General features: G+C 48.9%; 8 protein-coding genes across 8 annotated transcripts; 5 read left to right on the top strand and 3 right to left on the bottom strand.

Moving 5' to 3' along the window:
• The first annotated feature begins 1,921 nt into the window (after positions 1-1,921).
• EURHEDRAFT_175258 (putative C6 finger domain protein) lies at positions 1,922-3,308 on the top strand. Its single transcript, XM_040777864.1, has 2 exons — positions 1,922-2,286; positions 2,343-3,308. Exons 1-2 carry the CDS (start codon positions 2,220-2,222, stop codon positions 3,206-3,208), a joined length of 933 nt encoding a protein of 310 aa, XP_040636376.1. The 5' UTR covers positions 1,922-2,219; the 3' UTR covers positions 3,209-3,308.
• A 530-nt stretch (positions 3,309-3,838) lies between these two features.
• Positions 3,839-4,930, top strand: EURHEDRAFT_404855 (uncharacterized protein; the record flags this gene model as incomplete). The annotated part of the gene is given in 7 exon segments (XM_040780342.1): positions 3,839-3,851; positions 4,114-4,263; positions 4,318-4,390; positions 4,457-4,466; positions 4,486-4,508; positions 4,650-4,870; positions 4,911-4,930. 7 exon segments carry the CDS (start codon positions 3,839-3,841, stop codon positions 4,928-4,930), a joined length of 510 nt encoding a protein of 169 aa, XP_040636375.1.
• A 591-nt stretch (positions 4,931-5,521) lies between these two features.
• EURHEDRAFT_404854 (uncharacterized protein) lies at positions 5,522-7,734 on the top strand (the record flags this gene model as incomplete). The annotated part of the gene is made up of 2 exons (XM_040780341.1): positions 5,522-7,474; positions 7,531-7,734. The coding sequence occupies 2 exons, from the start codon at positions 5,522-5,524 to the stop codon at positions 7,732-7,734; spliced, it is 2,157 nt and encodes a 718-aa protein (XP_040636374.1).
• Positions 7,735-8,769: 1,035 nt separating this feature from the next.
• On the top strand, positions 8,770-9,706 carry EURHEDRAFT_415044 (uncharacterized protein). The gene has a single exon (XM_040782588.1). It carries the CDS (start codon positions 9,094-9,096, stop codon positions 9,577-9,579), a length of 486 nt encoding a protein of 161 aa, XP_040636373.1. The 5' UTR covers positions 8,770-9,093; the 3' UTR covers positions 9,580-9,706.
• Positions 9,707-10,244: 538 nt separating this feature from the next.
• On the bottom strand, positions 10,245-11,950 carry EURHEDRAFT_532684 (S8 family peptidase; the record flags this gene model as incomplete). The annotated part of the gene is made up of 5 exons (XM_040787231.1): positions 11,484-11,950; positions 10,986-11,433; positions 10,851-10,939; positions 10,446-10,798; positions 10,245-10,269 (listed from the first exon to the last, which is right to left on the bottom strand). Exons 1-5 carry the CDS (start codon positions 11,811-11,813, stop codon positions 10,245-10,247), a joined length of 1,245 nt encoding a protein of 414 aa, XP_040636372.1. The 5' UTR covers positions 11,814-11,950.
• A 1,198-nt stretch (positions 11,951-13,148) lies between these two features.
• EURHEDRAFT_415042 (uncharacterized protein) lies at positions 13,149-14,165 on the bottom strand. The gene is made up of 3 exons (XM_040782587.1): positions 13,970-14,165; positions 13,794-13,911; positions 13,149-13,739 (listed from the first exon to the last, which is right to left on the bottom strand). Exons 1-3 carry the CDS (start codon positions 13,973-13,975, stop codon positions 13,330-13,332), a joined length of 534 nt encoding a protein of 177 aa, XP_040636371.1. The 5' UTR covers positions 13,976-14,165; the 3' UTR covers positions 13,149-13,329.
• A 45-nt stretch (positions 14,166-14,210) lies between these two features.
• On the bottom strand, positions 14,211-15,693 carry EURHEDRAFT_415041 (putative ATP binding protein). The gene is made up of 2 exons (XM_040782586.1): positions 15,577-15,693; positions 14,211-15,513 (listed from the first exon to the last, which is right to left on the bottom strand). Exons 1-2 carry the CDS (start codon positions 15,617-15,619, stop codon positions 14,357-14,359), a joined length of 1,200 nt encoding a protein of 399 aa, XP_040636370.1. The 5' UTR covers positions 15,620-15,693; the 3' UTR covers positions 14,211-14,356.
• Positions 15,694-15,823: 130 nt separating this feature from the next.
• On the top strand, positions 15,824-18,167 carry EURHEDRAFT_415040 (putative cell cycle control protein (Cwf19)). Its single transcript, XM_040782585.1, has 2 exons — positions 15,824-17,139; positions 17,194-18,167. The coding sequence occupies exons 1-2, from the start codon at positions 15,850-15,852 to the stop codon at positions 18,013-18,015; spliced, it is 2,112 nt and encodes a 703-aa protein (XP_040636369.1). The 5' UTR covers positions 15,824-15,849; the 3' UTR covers positions 18,016-18,167.
• Positions 18,168-18,279: the final 112 nt, after the last annotated feature.

The raw sequence follows: 18,279 nt of genomic DNA, 5'->3' as shown, positions 1-18,279 counted from the left end.
GGGATGTATGTTATGTCGCGAATTGCTTCGACCTCCGCCATGCGGAATTGGACATCCCCGGTCGCGTTCAGCTCCCCATTTGGATACCACGGCGTGTATGCGGTTTGCATACGGACTTACACGGAGGAGGCCTTGTGTATAGTCAGGTTGAGAAGGGTTGGAGAGCTCTTCTGCTGGGTTGGCAGTTTCTGCGCCTGCAGTCGTCTCCGGCTACGATGCGGTCCCCATCTCCGATCTGCAAATATTCCACGAAAGAGCAATCTATCATTTCTTTCTCTTCTCTTCTCTTCTCTTCTTGACAATGGAAATGGCCGACGGTTACTGTGTCTGAGTGCTGGCGTTGGCGTACTCAATCTTGGGTTAGGATTTTAAGACTAACGATTCTGGTTTTCTTAGAAAAAAAAAAAAAAATTCGACAACCGCTCTTCCGATCAGTGACCTCTGCACCACGCGAATACCTCGAGGAAATCCACTCGGCTCCCTAGATTTTGCCTGGTATAAAATAATTGTTGGATATGACGGAGCCTACAGAATCTGCCAACACACCTGGCGAGTCGGCCCAGCAGCAGTCAACCGAGTCGCAGAATGCCCCAGCTGCAGAGACAACGAGCGCACCGGCCGCTACAGAATCGTCCTTTCCAGCGCTACCGACGATAGATTCGACTTTACCAACTATTGATAAGACCATGCCACCCATGGATTCGTCATTACCTGCGATCGATTCATCCTTACCGGCCTTCGATTCATCGGTACCAGCGCTACCATCGATCGATACTTCCTTGCCTCCGCTGGATACGACACTACCTGCTGAGGTCAATCTACATACGGACCACTCATTCTTCTCTGAGCTGAGACACGACGATACTCAAGGTGCACAGTCGGGGGCTTCTACATCTGCGCCTGGAGAGTCCAACGGTGACCTGCAGCAGGCAGATTCGTCTCATGAATCGACCCCTGCAAACCAAACAAATCAGTCGGCCTCTAATGGCACCTACCAATACCCTCAGCAGCCAGTTGAGCAGACACAGCAGCAACTACCGCAGTATCAAGCCCCACAACCGCAGCCGCAAGGCCAGGAGCAACAACCGCAACAACCGCAAGTACAGCAAAGCCAACAGCCGCAACCACAGCAACAATATCAACAGTACCAACAATATCAACCACAACAACAGACGCAGCCGCAGTATCAACCGCAGCAACAACCACAGCAGTATCAACAAGCTCCTCAGCAACAATATCAACCACAGCAGCAGTACCAGCAACCGCAACAACCGCAGCAATATCAGCCGCAATATCAACAGCAAGGCAGCTTACAGGGAGGCCAACCCATGAATACCGGTACTATGGATCACAATGGTGTCCAAGGGCAGCAGGCGCATGTCCCCCAAGCCCCTATTGGGTCCCCCATGCCGTCAAACTCGCCTCCAATGTCTTCAGCAGGCCAATATATGGCAGGTTACCCGACGAATGTGTCGCAAATGAACAATGCTCAAATGCGCTATCAGCTCCCAGGAGACCCTAGTAAAATGATGTCGAGCAGACACAAGAAGGAGGTCAAGCGCAGAACGAAGACCGGTTGTCTGACATGTCGCAAGCGAAGAATCAAGGTATGTGATGAATAGAAATCTTGAACATATGCAAAACCCTAGATATGACGGTCGTTTGGACAAGCGATGCGGGCGCGGGGATCTCTCGCTTGTTCTGCAAATCGCCCACCGCAAACCCCGCTATTATTGTCGCCCGCGCTGGCCGAGTCGCTTGTTTTTCCTTACTTTTTAATTACTCACCCTTTTGTCTTTTTCTTTTCTTTTCTTTTTTCTTTTCTCTGGGTCGGTTGTTTATTGTCGCATCTTTTCTAATTGCATTCCTTTTTTTTTTTCATCTTCTAGTGTGACGAAGGGCATCCTGTTTGTCGAAACTGCGTCAAGAGCAAACGTGACTGTTTAGGTTACGACCCTGTCTTCAGACCGCAATCTTCGACGCCATCTGCGATTCAACCGGCTCCCAATCCGTCTCCTTCGCTGGTTGTCACCCCACAGGAACCCCCCACCAGCGCCTCCTACCCTGCGGCGCCTCCTGGCTACGTACCTGCAGTCTCTCAACCTTTCGCACCATCCCTACCGTCCGAGTCATCTGCGCCGTCATCTACAGAACAAAGTCAATTCAATTACAGCGCGGCCATTGACCCATCGTTGGAGCAGAATAACAATCCTGGGAACATGGCCAGCGTGCAGCATGCGACAAATGTCACTGATGGGTTCTATCAAGCCCCCATCAATGCGAGCGGTATGTTATCTTCTCTTAGTTTCCCAAGTATCCTGCGTTTACTGACATTCGCAAAGTGAAACAAGTTCAGATTAGCGACCTACTTGCGCTTAGAGGCATCCCTCCCCCACCCCCTCATCCCGTCACTGCTCTCCCGCCTGGTCGCCTCGAAGAAATCCAAGCTGTTTTTCTCGCGACATATGCTCCCGCCATTGATCGATTTTTCGAGACCCCGTGGTTCCAACAGAAAGCCCTACCTCATGTTATGGCGAATGCGCAACTTATGGCAGAATATTCCGCATTGATCGACGCGTTCAATGACCGAAATCTCGAGGATCCCAATGTTGTCGCTCGATTGGAGAGCTTTGAGGCATCGGTCATTTGGAGCACCATAACCTTGTGCCGCCACGTAATGAACATGTCGAACGGAAACCATGGGCAAGACTTTGATCTGCTGGCGGCTTCGAAGCGTCTCGATGTCATGGAGGCTTTACTTACCGGCGATCACGTGGAGACCAACCCATTGGAGCAGTTCCCCGTTCGCCAACCCGCAGCCGACCCGCCAGCGCTTACAGTTCAAATCACACAGCGGTCATTGGATTTTTGGAGTTGCCTCGGCCACTTCTTGACTCTCCACGATAACGAAGCCAGTTCCGCCAAGGAGATCGATGACACATTGGCCCGTTGCCGGACCCTTTTGGACACAACTGAAAACCGTGACGTGATTTACTCGATTGCTATTGCCCGCCACCTTGGACAACGGTGGGCAGATTTCCCGCACAGTCTTCCCCAGCCGATCACGACCAACGAGAAAGATGCGGGAGCGAAACTTTTTGTGGCGCAAAAGTTCCTAGAACAGCAAGCCAACGGAAGCGGTACCACCCAGGTCTCGAAACGGATATGCGGGATGGCTGTTCGGTCGTGGTTTGTGTCTCGGGAGTAGGTGTGCACATAATTTTCCCTTTTCTTTCTTGCTTCTTTTTTCTTCTTGCTGCATATTGTACCAAAAGAAAAGCGTTTTGCATGTTTGCATTTTTTCTGTTTTCTGCCTGTCAATTGGGGTGGCGGAGCCTGACGCTTGACGCATATACGTCTTTTCTATTTTTCTTATGAATCTTCTGGGAGGAGGCTTTTAGAGGGTTATGGAGTTTGATTTTCCTTTTTTGTCTGCAACTGGGACATATATGACAGACTTCCGGCGTTCCGGGTGCATTTCTCTTCCTCCCATTGTCATATCCGTGTATAGGTATATCTGGGTCTTCTTGTCTTGCTTGGATAGGAGGCTGTCTGGATTTAGACAAATCGCTTATATGGCTTATAACATCTACAATGAAATGACCATTTAGTTAAATCTACAATGAAAGAAGGGGTGGCCGCAGAGATGACTGCAGGTCCGCATAGTAGTTCTTGTGAGCATCATGTACGTGTATGTGATATGATTCTGCGGGATAAAAGAAGGAAGAGATGAGGAGCAGGAAAAACCCGTATATGAGCAAATAGAGCCCTTACTAATTGATTCCGTCCGTGATGTGAAATGTTATAATAGTGTGGTAAAGTAGATCGAGGTTGATATATGTATGACCTAAGTATGTAACTTATGTCAAACGTGAGATATAACTATATCTAACACTAACTTTTCTATTTAACGCCAAATATTCCGCACATATTCAAACAACAACATATACTATTTAAAGTGATTTATATACATCACTGTTGCTGGTACGTATATTTCGACTATACAGATGCGAAGTATATACCGTCTCTATACAAGAGGTTAGATTCTAACAGACAAAGCTATTCTAATGCACATGTACATGGGAATAAAATAGATTACTGTACTACGAATAGCTCCTGCTATTCACAGGCTTGTATCTACTTCTGCCTATTGGCATCTACCGAGAGAGCGGAACAACCATCTGCAAGGCACAATTGGTACCTCGCACAATACCACTTTACCAGTAGGCCGGAACCAAACATCTAATAGCGATGAGCTGATAGGTATGCAGCTCATTATTCCTATTATTTGAATTTACTGTTACCTTGACACGGCAGAGCAAGCCGACATCGAGCAGGGGGCATCGAGCTCAGAGGTCATTGGCTGGGGAATTCAGTTCATGAAAGGGGGGTGGACGGCATGACATATATGAGAAATTTACTGTATATGGTGCATATACACAAAATTGCTAAACAGTTTGTTTCTGGTATGTTGCGGTAAGGTAGGTTGTTGTGGTAATCCCGAAAAGGTAAGGCCGTGGTATTATGTCATGTGACCGATCTTCATTGACATTTTTGGGGGGGAAAGAAAGCTAAGGAAAGAGAGCATCGTGAAACGGCAACACTAAATTTAATAATTATTGTTCCGACTACCTATACTACCGTACCAGCATAAAAGTTGTAGTCTATGGACATGGATGCTTGACAGCTGCTGACTCAGATCTGACAAAGAGCCATAACTGCCGACGCGAGACAAGCATCGAGCATTCCAATCACATCTCTCCTCCACAGCCTCGATCCCAGCTCACAGTGGCGCAAGATCTACGGAATAGATATTCAATGGTCAGACCGTGGAGTTTGCTTTGGCTTGAGCTGGACGAGCAGACAGGATGTAAGTGCCCTCTTGCCTGGATGTACTATGTAGGGTACAGTTACAGCGCAGGACGTCTGAAATAGAATAGTACGTTTACTGTCAATTGACGGGTTGACTGCTCGTACGGCAAATCGGAACTGACAAGCATGAGCAGGACATGAAACCATTACTAAATTATTCGAAGCGCTTGTTTATGTACAGTGGGTCGTGGTGAACTTGGTACTGTGTACCGGTTCGCATAACAATGCTCCATTCCTGGCTCCATTCCAAGTCGCAAAGATGCATCGACAAATGTCAGTCGGGGCTGAGTGGTATTCCACGTCTATACCTCTTTGGTCAATGTTTTGAATGTCGCCACGTTACGAGCAGTACATAATTGTGCTGGAGAATGAACGCCTCCGCCCCCCTGGTATCCGGTTGCCATATCATTTATTCCCAACGAAACCTCTTTTGCCTTCGGCTTCGACTCCCTTTCTCTTTCCTTGTCGTGTAAAGGTAATAGGTAGGTAGTCGGCACTTGGCAGGTCTTTTGCTCTTTCTTTCGCTCTTTCGTCTTTCTTTCCCCTTGTCGTTCAGTCGTTCCTTAATATTGTCGACCAGTCATTCATTCATTCATTCCATTTTCTTTCCTTTTCTCGACTAATCGACCGGACCAAGTGAATCGACACCATGGCGCCGACTAGATACACGCAGGGACACCAACCGACCGAAGGTCCAGCTGGAGACGGGCATGCACTGGCTGCAAGAGATTCTGACAGCGTAGTGCAGGGCTACGGCGCCAGCTCCTACGATGATGGCCACTACCAGTCATCCAGCTACAATGCTGGGGATAATGGGCAGAAGGGGGCAGATGATGGTTCCTACACTGCCAAGACGGGTAGCACCACACGACAGGACTCGTCACTAGATACTGCTGAGCAGGCCAGCAAGGGAAGCCAACAGGCTTCAGGATACCAGCAGGATCAACAGAACACTGGCTCTCAAAGCTACGGCTCTCAATACAGTGGATCCCAGTACGGCAGCTCGCGGGACACCGGTTCTCAGAACACTGGCACTTACAGCGGCTCTCAGTATAGCGGATCTCAGAACACCAACTCGCAGAACAGCGGGTCGCAAAACACTGGCTCCCAGAGCAGTGGTTCTCAGAGCGGGTCCGATAGCGGATCTCAAAGCGGATGGCAAAGCGGCTCCCACAATACTGGCTCGTACCAGCAGAATTCCAACGCCCAGAATGCCGGTCAGGAAAAAAGCCAACAAGGGGCGTCCAACAGTGGCTATTCCCAGTCAGGACAGGCCATTTCGGCGCAGCAACAAGCGCACTCTGACACGGCCAACACCAATAGTCAACAGCAAAGCTCCTGGTCGCAGCAGAACGCAAAGGACTCCCAGTCTCAGCCAAGCCAGCAAAACCCGTCGAACGCCAACCATGAACAGTCTTCCTACAACAACAACCAAGCTGTGAAATCGAGCCACGAGCAACAAGACAACGCCGCGGACTTGTCGGACGAGCACCGGACAGAAAAGACACAAAAAAACGAGGCCCACAACCTATCCAATCACCATGCTACCCCGGCTGAAACCGTGCAAACAGCTCAGCAACCCACACCTACGCTTCCCACGGTGACCACGGTGACCATGCACCCAACATCGAGCTTCACAACCTCGGCGGCTACAACGGCGAGCACCCATACTACTTTGCCTAGCACCACGTCCACATCCTCGGCCACATCATCGCCGACACCTGCCGCAGCGAAAGACTCGGACGATGGGTCATATCACAAAGCAACTGGGGCACTTGCTGGTCTTCTTGGTGTTGCACTTGTCGCAGGATTTGTGATCTTCTGGATCGCCAGGAGAAAGCGACAGCAGAAGCGCGAAGCGCATCGATCTAAGATGGTCCATGATGCCTTCCGCCAATCCCATGTCGACAGCAAGCAGCGTAGTGCGCCATTCTGCACCAACTTCCTCGGGACCGCTGTTGGGACTGGTGTGAGCGCGCTGAGCGCGGTTCGCCGCTCCCTCGCCATGCCAAAGCTTAACCATCACCAGCAATCGGAGAAGGAACCCATGCCGGAGCAGGGCCATATCCACCATCCCTGCGACGATGGTATCTACGTCCGTGGCGTTGATGTAGAAGACAGATCCGGTCAAGACTCTGATCGGAATGACTCTATTGCGGCAGAGAAAGCGGCTAACAACGAGTCTACTCCGACCCTCGTTGTGTCGCCAAGCGAAAGCATGGCACGAGATCAAACCCCAACCGTTCGGCGCGTGGTATCTGGTCGGCCTCAGATGGAAAGCTCCGAATCAATTGAACCGAAGTCCGGACTCTCGCACAACACTCAGGAGAGCGAGGCGGAGCCAAGTGAAAAAGCCCAGGAAACCAGCCCTAGTACCCCCTCTTCGCCCCCGTCCAATGGAGTTGCAGACAATGCAGCCCAAGAAAATGGACACTCTCCGCGCACTGGCAATGGGCAGAACCTGTTGGCAATTACCAGTATGGTACCGTCTTCCTCCAGCATCTATCGGGTTGAGATTGCGTTCCAACCGAAGAAGGTCGGACAACTGGATCTCCGTGAAGGCCAATCTATTATCATCCGTCAATCTTTTGACGATGGATGGGTAAGTTACTTCCCCTTAATTCTCGCCACATTGACATTAACCAACAATATCTGCAGGTTCTCTGTATCCCGGCAATTGGTGGCCAAGAAGGTCTGGCACCTCGTGCCTGTCTGTCACCATGGCCCATCAAGAATGCCTCGTCGACCAGCTCTTCTAATTACAATCTGAGCGATGGGTCACAGACACCAGAGTCTCCCAGCATACCCGGGACACCACGGTTCTACTCGCACTTCTACTCTGCTAGGAGTGTAACTCAATGATTGTACTGGCGCTCTCTTTTCTTTTCTTTTTTTCTTCGTGTTCCCATTTCGTTCTTTTCTATGGCAGGCTTTCTGGATGCTTTGTTGCGCTTTGAAAGTGTTGGCGCATTAATGTATCTTGGTTACCCTTATTTAGTCGGATACCTTTCTTCGCCCGTTTATCTTGCTTTTGTTATTCCTGTGACAGGAGGTTCTGGCTTATCTTGTAATGTAATGACTAAAATGAGGATTTTGCATTCATTGTATTCAATAGACCCATTTATTGATTATCTATATATTGTAGAGCTCCTAAACAGCACCATAATATGAAATTAAAATAGACATCTAACCGTATGCCCAGCACCCTCACCCAACTGGTAATTAAAAAAAAAAAAAAAAAAAAAAAAAAAAAAAAAAAAAAAAAAAGCAATTGAGCATAAATCAGCGCAACAGAACCAATAGCCACATTCTTTCTTATACTCACTCCAATTTCCAATTGAGCAGCTCCACCCTTAACCCCAATAGTGCCTTTCGCTTCCTAAATACAACAACAGAAACAAGAGACACTCAACCTTTCTCTGAGCTTTCAATTACCACTCCAATATCTCATCCTAGTGCGCGGAAATAAAGTCTGACCTGAAAAGTCTAGGTAAACAAGTCCTCGAGAAAGATGTGTCAACCATGACGGCTCTGCACAATGGTACTTTAAAATACGATGTTTCTTGGCGTATCGCGATTGGTTTTCAATTGAATAATAGCTGGGACGAGAATTTGGATGAGGATGATTTAATTCTGATCTGTCAGGATGCCATTGAGAGTTTTGGGGCTATTTGTACAGAGGAGGTGTGGTGCTTAACGGGGTCTAAGCTGGAGACTGGGGGCTATGTTGGTGAATTGCATGTTATTGCTGCTTTTGTATCGTGTGGTTGCTTGGGCCATTTCATATGTATCTAGTAGGCCAGAAGTAAGATCATGAGTAGTGTAGAAGCTCTCTTACAAGATGACTATGGTAGATAGAAATAGTCCGGAGTTCAGTAATCATGCATTGACTCATAACTCCATAAACTAATTAAAACCATGCTAAATAGACCGGTAAATGCCACCTAAAACCATATCATTCTATGCACACAAGAGAAGGAAAGAAAACGAAATCACTCATAAGCCACCTTTAACGACCCCAGCTCCTTACCCCCATAGTTCAACTTAGCACTTCCCCCCTTAACCCCAGTAGTAGTAGCACCCTTCATCCCCTTCCAATATTTCTGATCCTTAGTGGATCCATCCCCCTTAGTCCCATAATTTTCAACTGCATACAAACAAAACCCATTTTATGCTTTATCATCCTCCTGCACCTCCTTCTTCCCCTCTTCAGTCAAACCCATGTTGACCTTAATCACCCTCGAAACCCCATGGTTAAGATTATCTGGCTTCACGAAATTCGACGTATCCTGGACATTCTCCTGCGCAAAGGCTTTGTCCTCATTCTTTAGTCCGGTTTTCATCTGCGTGCACCAGGGCTGCGCGCGGGCGCGGAAATTTGCTGCCTCGAGGAAGAGCTCGTCTGAGTTACCGGGATTCTGGGGGAGGTCTTTGGCACAGGTAGTGGAGAGTTTGACGGAGGAGGTGGAGGTGAAATCGTTGCCGCGCTTGGTGTTTTTGCTCAATTCTTCCGGTGATATGTCCTGCGTGACGACGGGGGCCGGGGGTGGGTTTGAGAGCACGCCAAATCGGTATGGTAGAGGACTTGGGGCTGCTGGTGCGGTGAGTGCTGAGGGGACGAGGGTAAAGGCGGCGAGAAGAATTATGGGTGTGGCAACCTTTGTGGAGGAAGTTGTTAGGAAGGATTCTGAAGTAATGAAGTTGTAGAGTGGTTGGTTTGGTTTGAATTCTCGATTGGAGAGCAGATTGAATTGTGTTGTCGTTGATGATGAGTGCAATCAGACGGTGCAGACGTCACTTATCTATTAAATCCCAACTCAATTGTATAGTTTAATCAACCCTACGTTAGTTATTTTTACTCTGTAAAGCAGTCTGCCTTCATTTGTTCATCGGCCTTATGGCGGAACGGGCCGTGGCGGTGCACTTTGGCGTTCGGCACTAGGGCTCAAGGCTGACCGGACCCTTTTCTGCACCTGTACTTCATTCGAATGGCTTGATGCGAGTGTTAGTTTAGCAGTGGTCCGTGTAATGGGACGCCTTTTTTTTTCTTTTTTTTTTTTTTTTTGCGGTTCATCTCGGGTACCTCACATGCAGTGTTTCAACTATCACCTTTGTTCAACCTTGCAATATCATGGCGCTGCCAGCTTATCCTGTCGCCAGAGACTCGTAGAAAGGATATAAAGCTCTGCCTCGCCATGGCACGTGCCGGCGATGGCCGGCAGTCGTTGATTGCTTGGTATGGAGATATCAGTCTCTGAGTTCTGAAAGTAAATGATTGTTCCTGGGATTATATTCTCGTACAGTATTACTGAGCTCACAATAATCATTGTCGTTATCATTTTTAGGACCTCAAAGGAAATGATAGAAGAATATCATTGTATTTGTATCGAACACCAACTAAAATCACAAATTTAAAGTCATCAAGATCAACAGACCGAGAAACCGCCCTGAATCCAAATACTCATCACCTCCTCACAACCTTCATCTTCATATTCATCCGCCAGTCCTCATAATAACCTTCATCCTCATCCTCATCTCCATGCCCATTCTCAGACTCAGACCCATTCTCAGACCCAGCCCCCCCATTAAAGGCCAACAAATTCGGACTCCCTGAAGTCCTCGCAACAACATCCTTGGTCCCCAACTCCTTCAACCGCTTAGTTGCCGCACTCGCATCATCTAGGTTCTCAAGGCTCATTATGTAAATCGCCAACCCGACAGCATGAGGTGTCGCCATCGATGTACCAGAGATGATGTTAGTAGCCGTGCTATTGCCGATCCAGGCGGAGAGAATGTCGACTCCGGGAGCAAAGATGTCAACTACGGAGCCGTAGTTGGAAAATGAGGCGCGGGAGTTGTTGCGGTCGATGGCGGCTACTGTGAAGGCGTTTTCGGCGGAGGCGGGGCTGGTGAAGCGGGCGTCCATCTATATGCACGATTAGTATACGCTGAGTAGTCTGGATAGGGGACGGGCGTACATTTTCGTTACCGGCCGCTACGACGGAAAGAACGCCGGAGTCGTATGCGTTTTCGACAGCTCGGTTGAAAGCGAATGAGTATCCGCCACCTGTGCGATTAGCTTACTTCCACCTAAAGCGTAAGTGAGAACTCACCCAAACTCATGTTGATAGCCGCTTTGCCAGTCCGCCTCTTCGTAGCGATATCATTAGCAGCCCAGTTGAACCCATCCAGAATATCCGAAGTCCGGCCAGACTCTCCCGCAAACACCTTCACAGACAGCAAGTTTGCCTTTTTAGCAACCCCAAACGTAGCACCACCAATGGTCCCCGCAACATGTGTTCCATGACCAACAGTATCGACATGATCAGAGTTGTTGACAGCGTTGTAGGCAAGACTGGCGCGGCCGCCAAATTCTCGGTGGTCGACATTAATGCCCGTGTCCACTACATAGCCGAAGGTGCCTTCGCCGCCTCTGTCGTCGTAGATGTAGCTTGTGCTTGGTTCGCCGCGGTGAGAGATACTGCCCAGGCCCCAGGGAGCGTTGTCCTGGGAGAGGATGGCGTCGAGGTACCAGATCTGGTCTTGTTCGACGTGCTCTACCTGCTGATTATTAGCAGTGATATTTATCTGCATGGATGATGGAAACAAACATCTTCATTTTTCCGGATTTCCTCGATGGTAACATCATCAAAGGACCCATAGTACGCAGAAAAGCGGGTGAACTTGTAGTTTTTCTCAATGCCAATAGGAATAAATGCATCGTCTGCGTGACCACGTCGCTCGAGATGGCGTTTGTGCAGGTCCATGGCCCATGTAGTGTGAGCATCAACCTTTGCCTTATCCAAGCCGTGCTTGAAGGTAACGATGTATCTTCCGGGAATATTTTCTGGAGATTGATGCGTCCCTTGTATCATGGGATGCCCGAGAGCAGCTGGGAGCAATGCTCCGAAGAGCACGAGGGCGCGTTTGAAAAGATGCATGATGTGACTGGCTTAGGGCAAAAGTTGAATGACAGGATTGTAGGGTATGTAAAGTAAGATCCGTCAATCGCAGCATATTTATAAGTTTCGAATCCTTGCCTGTAATTGAGTCTCTGACATGTTAATCTCACTTGATGAGCAAATGCATTGGTGCACGAAGGTGTACCCTCGAAGCCAAGAAGGTGACACAGCAGCTCCAGGGCTGTCCTCTGTGCTCCGCCTATAAGGTTATCTATGCATACAATGGATTTGCAGCTGACTACACTCTCAGCACCATCCCCGCAATCGGGAAATATGCGCATGTGCTCATATCTTGCCGCGAGGGCTTAAGGAAGTTCCTGCATTCGAGCATGCTATTTCGAAACTAGAAATGCCCGAATCCTGGATATATCTCGTGGTAGGCGACACGCAAGCTCGTCCCTATTATTACGTCTGCTGGCTGTTAGTGTCGTGCAAGTGAGTTTTCGAAATGTCGAAGGCCGACTAAACCCGTAGACCTTGAACTATTTGGCTCTGCTGTAACATCCTGCTGGGGTTTTTCAATGACAGCATTGCCAACGTAATAAAAAACGTCTGCCAACGGCTGCACGCCTTTTCTGGAACCTTGACAAGCTAAGACGCCCGGAAGATTAATTCCCATGGGTCTTTGAAGCTTGTGATAAGGTGGTTGCACCTTGTAAATCTCCGCAATACTGCGAATATCATATGCCAATCAGCATGTGAAAGCCATTCCAAATTCTCTCTTTATTCTAGTATATATCAAGAGGCCATGACAGTCAAGGGAAAAATGAGCGGCGACTCCGAGTAAGAATATGGCGGCAACAATGTCGTGCATACTAAAGATTTTCTCTCCGTATTAAAGTTGTAGAGCAAGCTGGCTAGCAGCAATTACCCCCTTGAACGTGAATTATTCGACATTTGTTATTCCAGCAGCCTCTTAGCCTTGGCATCAGGGTTCATGTCGGGGCGGCTGTGCCAAAGAAGCAACATTACAGACGACTCGGAACCGACACCAGGTACATAGTGACATGTTTGCTTTGTAGCTTGAAGTACCAACTAGGCAGGATCAAATCTCAGCAGAAAGGATAATCATCGAATCGGCGGATGCAGTAGTGACAGGGGAGCACGAAATGTTGCATCCTGGGCAAGTAACCCGAGACTGGTCAACCTTGCTTCGGGGTACTTTGTGGGTATACCCAAGTCACTGCCCCAATGCTGATGACTGGGGTGGTGGTGATGTGGTAAGAGAGGAGGGAGAGGAGAGGGGAGGTCGCACGAAGACACGTGATTTCGTGAGACGGTCAAGTATGCAATGTACCCAATGGATGCGATGGGGTAATTGAATTCACATATCAACTGATATCGGTTTTACACTTTGTCAAATTGATTTTAGAAATATCGCATAGTATACATGCTATATGACAATTCACTCTGTAATGACCGGACTAGTCCGAGAGTTCTAGGACTTCATTTAAGATATCAAGGTCACTCCTCGACCACATCAACCCAAGCCCATTCACAATTTCTTGCCAGCATGCTTCTTTTCCGCCTCACTATTCGAGAACGGAAACCCCGTCGTCCTCTTATCAGCCCCAGTCTTCCGACTAATCTTCCCATGACTGCTCGCAAAAAGAAGACACCAAAGCCCAATACTAGCCGCAATCGTATACCCAAGCACCCCCACCGCAAATGCGGCCTGTCCGTTAAAAGTATACCAAGTGTACGCATAGAACGCACAAACTCCCTGGAAGATTGTAGACGTCATCAGCGTAGGGACGGCGTATGGTGCTTTAGGGTCTGAATCATCGGTTGTCACGGCTTCGGTGACTGTGGTCGATAGGGGGATGGAGCCGGTTAGCATAATGACTAGGGCGGCGAGGGTGAGGAGGGAAAAGCCGAGGGTGCGGGCGAAGTAGATTTCTAGTGCTGGGGTGTGTTAGCTAGCTAGCCTGGCAGATCTTGGGATTCCGTTTGACTCACGAGTTGGAGTTCGGGTTTCATCCAGCAATGCGGTCATGATTATCTGCGGTGCTACTGTTAGAGCTGCGCTCTGGACGGAGAGCCATCCTGCTGTTGTGTAGGTATAGGCGTAAAAAACCTATGGTCATCAGCTCTGTTTCGCGATGGTAGGAGTCTTGTAGGAAGACAAGACGTACATCCATTATGCTGTAATTATATGTTGGTAAAGAAAAAAAAACAAAAAATTAAATCGTTGCGGGTAATTTCAATGGTTCATCGAGGAACGCAGTCCATTTAATATAGTGGAATCCAGCAAGTTGGAGCAATTCCAGCTCTGGAGACGTTGATATGATAACATCGCCGGAATCCTCGATGACATCATTGCTGTTTGTCTTGTTTGCATAAATTTCTTAAAATAAGCACCGGGATGAACCATGACTATGCTGTATTTTGTAGACTATGTAGATTGGGATATCCATATGAAAAGTAGTTCTGGATTGAATGCAGGATAAATATCAACCAATGAACCATAACATCATTTAATTCTCCGAACCTCATACAAACTCCGAATCAAACCATCACCATCATCCATTAATATTATTTGCGCGCAGATATCTGGTAAAGCTGTAATCTTCATGGTCGGGGCCCTTTTGCGATTCCGAAAGCGCGCTCCTGTATCGCTGCGAGAGTTCATCATCATCTCCAGCGCGGGGGGCATCCACACCTTCATCATCCGTGTCATCATCATCCTCCATTTCAGCTTTTGCTTCCTCTTCCTCCTCAGCTTCACTGACCGTCTCCGGCTCAGTGACCAGGGGCTGTCGTTGCCCGCTCGAACCAGAAACATTCATATCTTTCATCAACTTGCCCAATTCTTCCTCCCGCCGGTTTGCCTGCGCTTCCTCACGCTCCTTCTTCTTGCGTTCTAACTCCGGCTTGTAGTCGCGCTCGAACTCCTGGCGTTTCTCTTCCACAGCTTTAAAGAAATCCTCAACACCATCGCCCGTCATGGAGCTCACGCCTACGACACTCAGATGCTGGTAGAACTCTTCCAGCATCAGACTCATGCTGTTGAGCAGTGACCCCATGTATCCACTCCCAGCGCCAAATCCTCCAGCACTGCCTTCTGTTCCGAATGCGCCTGTCTCCTCTTCCTCTCGTAGAGCCTGCTGGAAGGCGTCAAAGTCGGTCATCCACTCCTTTGCGAATTCCGCATCTTGCACGTCTGTTTTGTTGAATACGAGGATCATCGGCAACTTGGTTTTGTACAGGATACTGCAGGCGTAGAGCATGTTGCTCATGAATGTACTTGTAGAGCTAGTCCGGGGGGTATCAATGACATAGGCGATGACAGTCGGGAACGACGATGCCATGGTTTCAAGGAAAATTGTACCCGATGCACTCCACACGAACACCTCAATCTGCCCCGGTGTATCGACAAGGACATGCTCGATAGGTTTTGCGGATGGGGTGCTGGGGTTCGGAGCGGCGCGTTTCTCGAGAAGGGATATGATCTGGTCAACCTTTGTTGCGAAAAGATTCAAAGATGTCAAAATTCCACCGTTGGGCCCGAGGTTATATTGCTTCATGACTTCTTTGTAGTTGATCGAATCGCGAATGTCGATGTTGCTCTCGAATGGGACGGAGTAAACAGCGGGGTCTAGGTTCATCACGTAGGGGATGTTCTTCTGAGAATGAAGGTAGGAGTTTATCCGCTGCATGAAAGTCGTCTTCCCCGAGCCTATATTAGAGAGACCATATCAGTACCAGCTTAGAGACCGGTTCGAGAGAAGCCATGATTTACCTGCCATGCCGACGCAGACGACAGACACAGGGGTTGTTGCCATGATGAAAAGCTAATTAGTGTTCTTTTCGAAGTTCTGTACAGTGAGATAACAAATATAAAGAAAGTTGAATGAGATCACTCGTTCTTGTGAAGCTGTCTCGAAAATTTTCTGGATGAAATTCTTTTGTCGCGGGGATCGCGGTGGAGTTCTGGACCGGCCAGACGTCATCCCACTCCGCCGCCTGTATTTTTACTCTCCTTTCTATTAGCACTTGCAATCAAAACAAGAAAATGGCATTGGAGGATTTCGAAAAAGCTCTAGCCGAAGAAGGTCGCGAAAGACAAGAGAAGAACAACAGAGAGAAACGTCACCGCGACCGCGACCGCAGCAGAGACCGCAGCTCCAGGCACCATCGACACCGTCACCATCGCCATTCCTCGCGATCCAGAGAACGGGGATCAGAAAGAAGAGACCGCGAGTCCCGAAACAGCGATGAGAATGGCCATCGCCATAAGCGTTCGCGCAATTCCACGGATCACGGCGACGATCGTGACCGCTCCCACAAACGCCGACACCGACACGAAAGCAGAGACGATGGATCAGCAGAGACACGGGAGCCAGTGAAAGAGGTGGTCCAGGAAGAACCAAGTCGTCCGAAACGGGATGACTGGATGCAGGCTCCATCTGCCCTCGACTTGGACTACGTTAACCGACGCGACTCGACGCGCTTACAGGAATCGCAGCCGAAGATGCTCCAGGCGGATTTCGACCTGAAGATTCACAACCGGGAGATCAATAACCATTTACATGATTTGAAGGATGGAAAGTCTCTTGAAGAGGTCGAGGAGGAACCGGCACAACATGAAGTGGATTACGAATTCGGCGATGCTGGCTCTCAATGGAGAATGACGAGACTCAAGGCGGTCTATCGAGAGGCGGAGGAGACTGGGAAATCGGTGGAGGAAATCGCCTTCAATCGTTTTGGAGATGTGCGCTCATTTGATGACGCGCGGGAAGAAGAAGCAGAATTGGATCGTCGCGAGACCTATGGCGAAGGCTATGTGGGCAAAGTGAAGCCGTCCGGGGAGCTCTTTCAGGAGCGGAAGCTCGATAATGATGTCCGGAGAGAACCTCACGAACACGTCCGATCACCAGGACGAGAACACGAAGCCCAAGGCCAGGGCAAGCCGATCGAAACTGAACCGCCTGCAAACACCACACAACATCTTGATCTAACCGCCCTCAACAGACTCAAAGCCCAAATGATGAAAGCCAAACTCAAGGGCTCTTCCGATGTGGCTGAGCTTGAAGAACGTTACAACACAGCTGCAGCCTCGATGGCTAACCGCAAGGAATCCGACGTAGTGGTGCTTGGTGTGATGGAGAATCGGATGTTGGCCGGAAAGAGGAACGAAGTCAAGCAGGTTGAAACCAAAAGAGGCCGGGAACGAGGCAATGTGGAGGAGAACGAGGACATGAGCATCGAAGATATGGTTCAGGAGGAACGGCGAAGCCGGGGTCAGTTTGGGGGTGATGGACGCCGGTTGGCAGACAGGATTGCAAAGGATTCCAAATTCGAGGTGAGTCTACCTCCTTGTTGCCAGAGTAATGCGTGATCACTAACTAGAGTTCAGAATGATCTTGAGTATATGGATGATAACGCCTCCAAGTTGGCTCGACGCGTGCATCGATCCGAAATCAATATCAAGAACACTGCCATCAACGATTTCCAGAAGATGAACCGGATCCTAGACAACTGTCCCCTCTGCCATCACGAGGACACGAATACACCACCGATTGCACCTGTGGTATCGCTGGCCACGCGGGTATTCTTGACACTCCCAACAGAGCCCGAACTGAATGAAGGATGTGTCACCATTGTTCCTATACAACATCGCACCAACCTCATGGAATGCGACGATGATGAATGGGAGGAAATTCGCAACTTCATGAAGAGCTTGACCCGCATGTATCACGAACAAGGCCGCGACGTGATCTTCTACGAGAATGCCGCCCAGCCTCAACGCCGGAAACATGCAGCAATGGAAGCTGTGCCACTCCCATACAATCTGGGAGAGACATCCCCAGCGTTCTTCAAAGAAGCAATTCTCTCCTCGGACTCGGAATGGTCCCAACATCAGAAGCTTATCGACACTCTCGCCAAGTCGAGACAGGGCTTGGGACGGTCAGCCTTCCGTCGTTCCCTCGTGAAAGAAATGCCCTACTTCCATGTCTGGTTTGAGTTAGATGGTGGGTTGGGCCACGTTGTCGAGGATGAAAGCAAGTGGCCCAAGGGCGATCTGTTCGCCCGAGAGATTATTGGAGGCATGTTGGATATAGGCCCAGAGATTATCAAGCGACAGGGGCGGTGGCAACGGGGCGGTGATAGACGAGTCGAACCATTCAGACGACGATGGAGGAAATTCGATTGGACTCGGGTATTGGTTGAGGGATAATATAGCATCTCCTTCCTATTTTGGCGTTGGAATTAGCGCTAATTAAAGTCACTATCAAAATACTCTATTTCGGTGCTCAATATTATCATGGTAGTAGTATTTAATTCCTTTCAAGCTAGACATAAAACTCTACTCGGAACAGAGCAATTGTTGAAAATCTCCCAGCTTGATATTCTGCAGCTGTTCCATAGAGACATCCGGAGACATGTAGAAGCTGATATTTGTCAGTAATTGATGTTCCTAAAGATACCAGGCATAACCACG

This window comes from Aspergillus ruber, assembly GCF_000600275.1.
Source record: "Aspergillus ruber CBS 135680 unplaced genomic scaffold scaffold00025, whole genome shotgun sequence".
Classification (NCBI taxonomy): domain Eukaryota; kingdom Fungi; phylum Ascomycota; class Eurotiomycetes; order Eurotiales; family Aspergillaceae; genus Aspergillus; species Aspergillus ruber.
Note: the sequence above shows the minus strand (reverse complement) of the source record. Positions and strands in the feature narration are given on the sequence as shown.

Bases quoted from the DNA above. Each gene is read 5' to 3' on its own strand.
- EURHEDRAFT_175258 (XM_040777864.1), top strand. From the start codon at position 2,220: ATGGCCAGCGTGCAGCATGCGACAAATGTCACTGATGGGTTCTATCAA. The intron at 2,287-2,342 runs GTATGTTATCTT...ACATTCGCAAAG, and splicing joins AGCCCCCATCAATGCGAGCG to TGAAACAAGTTCAGATTAGC.
- EURHEDRAFT_415044 (XM_040782588.1), top strand. From the start codon at position 9,094: ATGTTGACCTTAATCACCCTCGAAACCCCATGGTTAAGATTATCTGGC.
- EURHEDRAFT_415042 (XM_040782587.1), bottom strand. The intron at 13,740-13,793 runs GTGAGTCAAACG...AACACACCCCAG, and splicing joins TGAAACCCGAACTCCAACTC to CACTAGAAATCTACTTCGCC.
- EURHEDRAFT_415041 (XM_040782586.1), bottom strand. From the start codon at position 15,619: ATGGCAACAACCCCTGTGTCTGTCGTCTGCGTCGGCATGGCAG. The intron at 15,514-15,576 runs GTAAATCATGGC...TCTCTAATATAG, and splicing joins CGTCTGCGTCGGCATGGCAG to GCTCGGGGAAGACGACTTTC.
- EURHEDRAFT_415040 (XM_040782585.1), top strand. From the start codon at position 15,850: ATGGCATTGGAGGATTTCGAAAAAGCTCTAGCCGAAGAAGGTCGCGAA. The intron at 17,140-17,193 runs GTGAGTCTACCT...ACTAGAGTTCAG, and splicing joins CAAAGGATTCCAAATTCGAG to AATGATCTTGAGTATATGGA.